General features: G+C 37.3%; 1 protein-coding gene across 3 annotated transcripts in view; it reads left to right on the top strand.

Moving 5' to 3' along the window:
• The first annotated feature begins 208 nt into the window (after positions 1 to 208).
• The window catches only part of LOC126457598 (inositol-3-phosphate synthase 1-A), a 70578-nt gene continuing 64786 nt past the window's right edge, over positions 209 to 6000 (top strand). Inside the window, exons 1-3 of one of the 3 annotated variants that reach the window (XM_050094038.1) lie at positions 209 to 323; positions 636 to 782; positions 2123 to 2295. In XM_050094038.1, the coding sequence (XP_049949995.1) occupies positions 663 to 782; positions 2123 to 2295 (293 nt within the window). In that variant the 5' untranslated portion in view covers positions 209 to 323; positions 636 to 662. Of the gene's footprint in view, positions 329 to 635; positions 783 to 2122; positions 2296 to 6000 lie in introns of all 3 variants that reach the window. The other 2 variants (XM_050094039.1, XM_050094040.1) reach the window with 2 other exon arrangements.

Raw genomic sequence — 6000 nt, 5'->3', positions numbered from 1 at the left:
CTCCACCAACAATGCTGGAAATACTAAAGCGGTTTCGTAAAGCGATAAGTCACTTGTATGATATTGCCCTTCCAAGTATTATACTGTGGTTTTATATGCTTGGTGTTGCTGTTTCAGTAGTTCCGTTTTCTGTGCTGTTTGAAGAGGGCGCGCTCTGTCGTTCCGAGCCCCGTAACAGGGCGAGAATTGTTTACTTTGCCCTTCCAATCCGGACCTGACTCTGGATTTCTAGAAGTGTCTTAGGGGTTGGTGCCGTTGGGTGGGGTGCTGCATGAAAGTTTTGCGGTTGTTGAACAGGACAGGGTGTTGCTGGCAAATATCTGGTGCAGTAAATATTGTTAGCTGTTGTTATAATAATCAGTATGTGTAACGTAACAGCGTTTTGGGTTCCTTTGCGTTGGTTATAAAAGAAATCCGCGGTTGTTCCTGGAGCCATACCAAGCTGATCATGCTGATTTTTTTTTCGCGTTAATAATTTGCGACGGCCACTGATATTTTATCATATATGTTGATTTATAGGGAAAAATGTTGATGGATATTCAAAATTATTTGTCGTTTCGCAGTTAAAGTCTGAGGTATAGTTAATGAAAAGTAGATACGTTGTGATTAAGTGGAATTTTTTTTGTGTATTGCAGGCTGAAGGGCTCTGCTGAATTTCACGGATGGCGTCCGGTGAAGCAGTCTGCGTGAAAGCAAAAAACGTGGATTATACAGAAGAGTATATAGAAGCAGATTATGAATATCAGACAACAAAAGTTAAGATGGAGCGTGGCGTGCATGTGGTATGTGGAACAGCTGATTCTGACAGATTGTATGATAGTAATGCTTACAATAAAATTTTTCTAGGTCTAAGAGATATTGGTAATTGGTAACATTGTTGTTAAGAACTGTAAATTTAAAATTAACTACGATCACGGCTAAATTACTGTGCATTCTGTTTATATAATTTGTATAGAACCAGTGGTAAAATATAAATAAAAATTCACTTTGATGTGCTTTTACGTTTGACCACTGATATCTGGCTACAACTTAATAGTAATTTTTATACTAATATGTTTTTCATACAAACAGTCGAAGTATAAATATCGGCTTCAGGAAAAAATAATAACTTAATAATTCACACTTATTGTGGGATGTAGAACGGATGACTAACGTAAATGAGTGAAGCAGCAGCTCATTTCATAATAGTTTGAAGAATTTTGTCAATAAAGATGTTAGTATATATGTCTGAATGGTATGCCTACAGTTGTCTGTTGTATTAATTTGGAACAGTGGAACAAATTTTACTATAGGGCTAAGCTTGCATTGGAACTGTAGTGAGGCATATTTTCCCTGGGATGTCACATTAAAAGTTAACACGTCCATTAAGTTCTTCAAGATTGTAATATGTATATGATGGCATTTATGCCTTTCACTACAAAAGCTTGCTTCAAAGGTTTAGTGATTCACATTCACCTGATAGAATCATTCTGTTTCTACTAAAGTGTAGCAATTGCAAATAATGCACATTGAAACTAAACCTGATTAAAAATCAAAAGCTAATAAAGTTTATTATTGTGGGAATGTAAAGGTTTAGATTTCTAGAAATAAGTTGCGTGTATGTGACTGAAGGCATAAAATGAGAGGGGAAAAGTACTGGCATCTCTGACGATTATATGGAATTATTGATATATTGGTTCTCATCTCATCTTAAATTGTGGTAAGCTCAGTTTTCATTTGTGATCTTGTTATTCAGAGTTAAGTGTGTTTAGTTTGCTTGAGGCAAATTGCTGTACAAGAGAAAACGAGTAAAGTTGTCTGGACATTTGTGAGTGCCTTTTTACTGAAAGTAGGCCCATGTTAGTTACATTGGTGTTGTTACAATATTGCTACAACATTCTTGTATTTTGTGTTGCAATGAGTGTATGTCCTTTAGATTTCCTTAATAGTTGTGTACTTAAAAAGATTTGGGTGCGTAAGCAACATTACATACTCATGGAAAACTTAAAATTAGCTAAGCTGGTTGCTTTTTTGTTCTGAAATATTGCTAAGTCCATTAAGTGTCTAAAATGTTTCTTGTGTATTGAAGTTAGTAGAGAAATTATCCTCACACTATTTATTCACACCTATTTTATTTTTTTAGGCCACACCGGTTTCAAAAACTCTTCACATTCGCACAAAGCGTAAGGTTCCAAAATTAGGTATGATGCTGGTCGGCTGGGGAGGGAATAATGGTTCAACAATAACAGCTGCTCTTCTTGCCAACAAACTAAATTTGACATGGCAAACGAAGGATGGAAAGCAAACTGCAAACTGGTATGTTAGTAAAGTTGTCTGTTTGGTGTTATAAATGTGATTTGTGCCTGTTCTCTTTGCTTCTTAGTACCGTAGAACTTTCTTAACTGTGACACACTGTAAGACTTCAACAAAGTTTCCTGTAGCCGTCAGAAGCCACAAACCTTTCACTTCACCAGCATATGTAATGGCAATAAATGTTGCGTTCTGTCATTGTTTTCGATGTTGAATTTTTGTGAGAGTTGATTCCTAGATTGTAGTGTTAAATACTTTGTACTTCTATAAAATTGAATGCAAATTCTTCTTCAGTTCCATCACATTGTGCACATTGCGTGACAGCCTTCAGCTGTGCAGATTCTATGCATAAAGCACAACAACATGTGATGTGCTATAAAGTACCTGTTATATGGGTTTCGTGGTAAGTTCTGAAATTACAATTGTTAAGGGTAATGAGCCTGTTTATTAAGTTTTCAGAAGGGTGAGCACTTTGTGCATGAGTATTAGTGTTACTTTTGCTGACCATGCACTAAAAAGTGTAGATAACTGCAAAGTAACTCTTTCTCATGCTTGTATTTCTTCCATTTTGTGAAGTGTCCAGATTTGTTTCCATTAGTAGAAATTACTGCTGTAGACTTGTAAAATCAGCAGCAACACGAATAATTTTTACCATGAAGTAATTTGTGTGTGCCATTTTAACTGCCTTGTTTGTGGGCAGCAGCATTTTGGGAGATCTCTCTGTATGATTAGTGGTGTGCTTATGGGTGTTCTGACAGACTGTTTCTGTTTTATGCACAATGCTTCAACATCCTGCCCAGTTGTCTTAAAGTGCTGAGAGTGTTGCTGTTGTTTGTACTCACTGCCTGGACCCAACCAGTCAGAAGTATTGGTTTTCATGCCATGGCATTAGAACACCAAAAACCTCAATTTCTAATTTAGTCCGGGCAGCAGATACATGTAACAGCAACACACACAATCTGAAGAAGACAGCTGGACCAATCATCAAAATATTGTGCATTAAATGGGAACAACTCATCAGAAAACCAGGAAGTGTACTATTGAGAGCAGTTAGTATTCATTTTATAAGTTCCAATCTTCACCAAATACTCCAGTCCACTGTTGTTAGCTTACTAAAAACAATAGGCTAGTGGAAAAAGCTATCAAAACTGTGAAGACTGCCAGTATCAGAATAGTTACTGGGACTATTAACCCTCTAGAGATTTTTGGGGGTGGGGGTGTGGTAAGGTGAACACCACATATAAATAAATTAAAAATGAAAAAGCTTGAATTGTTAGTTTACATTTTGATAATTGTGTAAAATTCCTGTTAGCTTTCTATTTAACAGCTGCGTAAATAATTAAATTGGAACATATTAAATTTCAGTTATCATTGTTGCCAAATTGCCAAAAACGTACACTCGGGTTTTCAGGACGACCCATGCCAGTCCTAATATAACAACAATAAAAATAATACCAAGTGTCTAGTTTTTAAATTTGTGGCCATTCCATTGTGTTGCATTTCTGCTATATTAAATGAACTCATTGTTGTCTGGTACTGCTATTCTAACTGCTTTCCAAGTGAAAGAAACGTCTTGGAGTCAGTCTGCTTTCTGCCACTGCATGGTAACAAATTAAATCTACAATAAGTGTATGTATCAAGAAATTGAAGAATGAAACAGACTAGTTGAGGTTATAGCGAAGAAAAATGATAAATCGGGTTCAGAATTACCAGATGAATGAAAGAACTGGAACATGAAACTGATACAGAAAGATGGTGGTGCTAATCAAACAAGTTTTGAAAATAACAATTTCTACATTGTAGAGCACAAAACAACAAAATGGGTGAAGAAGTGCTTAAGGTAATTTTGCCCGAAAACAAAGGCTTTTGCTGGGTTACTAATTTTAATTGTTTTTTACTGCTCTGGACGTAGGAGCGTAAAGGACTTGTGGATCACAAATTTGTTTTGGAATTCAGATATTTCACACTGATGAGTTTTTATGATTTGATGACATTCATATGAAGCACAAGAAAAGAAAGTAGCCAAACTTACACCTATTAGCGAAATTTTGACCTGTTTCGGGCAAACTGTAAAAAGAACTTCACGTTATCTGAATATGCTATTGCGGATGAACAGTTAGTAGCTTCCAGAAGGAAGTGAATTTTTTGCTTATATACAGGGCGAATCACCTAAAACGTGAACCACAAATATTGCAGAAATGGAAAGTGCTGTTGATGTGTGTTTTTCACAGAGTGGATTGGTAGTGACGGGCTCTTATTGTTAGCCAATCAACAGGTCGTAATAATACTGAGAAAGTGTATTTTTGTACAATCATACTCTTTTTTTTTAAAATGGAACAATGCCTATTGACATTAACAAACTAAAATTAGTTTATATCAGAATGTCAGTGATGTTTGTTGCAGGATTCTAGTGATAGTCATTAACGAGGTATCGCATTTTGAAAAGTTCCCACTGCAACACTTGTACATACAATTCCTGTGGTAGCACACAATAAAGAACAACACAACCACATATACTAATTATGTAGATTTTGACCAATAACAAGAAAGTTGACCATCACAGGTTGTGTTCAAACTGACCACCAGCACCAATTTGGTATCGAACGACTGCTGCATACGTGCTAGTATTTCACCAGAGATGGTTGAGCAGGCTGCAGCAGTATGTCATTGCATATCATCGAGTGTCATGTTCTTGTCCTTGTACACATCATATTTCAGCTTTCCCCACTCAAAAAAGTCTACAGGTGTCAAATCCAAAGAACAGGCTGGTCAAGGTACATGTCCTCTGCATCCAGTCCAACGATTTGGAAGCAATTGACGAAGACATGCTGTAGTACTTCGTGCACTATGGGCTGGGCAGTCATCATTTTGGTACCACAGGTTCTTCCCAGTCAGCAGAGGAATTTCTTCCAGCATCCATGTAAGATGGTGTGTTGGGAGGCTGTGATACTTGTGCACCTTTAGTGTTCCATCTATGAAAATTGGTGTATGGGCTAATGGTACAACTATCCCACACCACACGCTTACACTCAATGGACACTGACGTTCCACGTTATGAAGCCAAAGGAAATTGTCAGCAGACCAGTAGTGCATGTTTCGGTGGTTTACCTGGCCACAATTAGGAAATGTGGCTTCATCACTAAACAAATACTGTCTTAACACACATCTACAGAAGTTAACATTATTCTCATAATCATTTCCATACTGATATTGAAGGACAGGGATGGAACCAATGTCAGTGGAGGATACATAGGACACTTGCCTGACTCATACCATTTCCACTTGCAATTGCATGGGAGTTAACGTGCGGATCAACTGCATAAGCACCAAGAAAGTAATTTCCCCCTTTTCTATTGACACTTGGTTTCTTCTTTTATAATACTACTGTAACGTGGCTGGTTCAGGAGGCTGATAAATAATTGCTGAGATGGTTGACATCTATTGGGATATCTTACTACATACACCACAGAACAACAAACTGCATTCTTCCCATACTGTCCACACCGCATGAGCGTGTTAGCTTGTTCTGCATTGGTAAATCCCACCGTACATTCACGACCTACTGCTTGGACTGTCACACACTGACAAGCAATTCACAATCCACAAGCATATTGTAAGCTAACATAACATAATCATTCCTAGCAACTGTGTAGCTTGAATGGCACAAACGAGTGTCAGTGTGGGAACTTTTCGAAATACGGCATCTTGTAA

The sequence above is a fragment of the Schistocerca serialis genome, chromosome 2 (assembly GCF_023864345.2).
Source record: "Schistocerca serialis cubense isolate TAMUIC-IGC-003099 chromosome 2, iqSchSeri2.2, whole genome shotgun sequence".
NCBI classification, from domain to species: domain Eukaryota; kingdom Metazoa; phylum Arthropoda; class Insecta; order Orthoptera; family Acrididae; genus Schistocerca; species Schistocerca serialis.
Note: the sequence above shows the minus strand (reverse complement) of the source record. Positions and strands in the feature narration are given on the sequence as shown.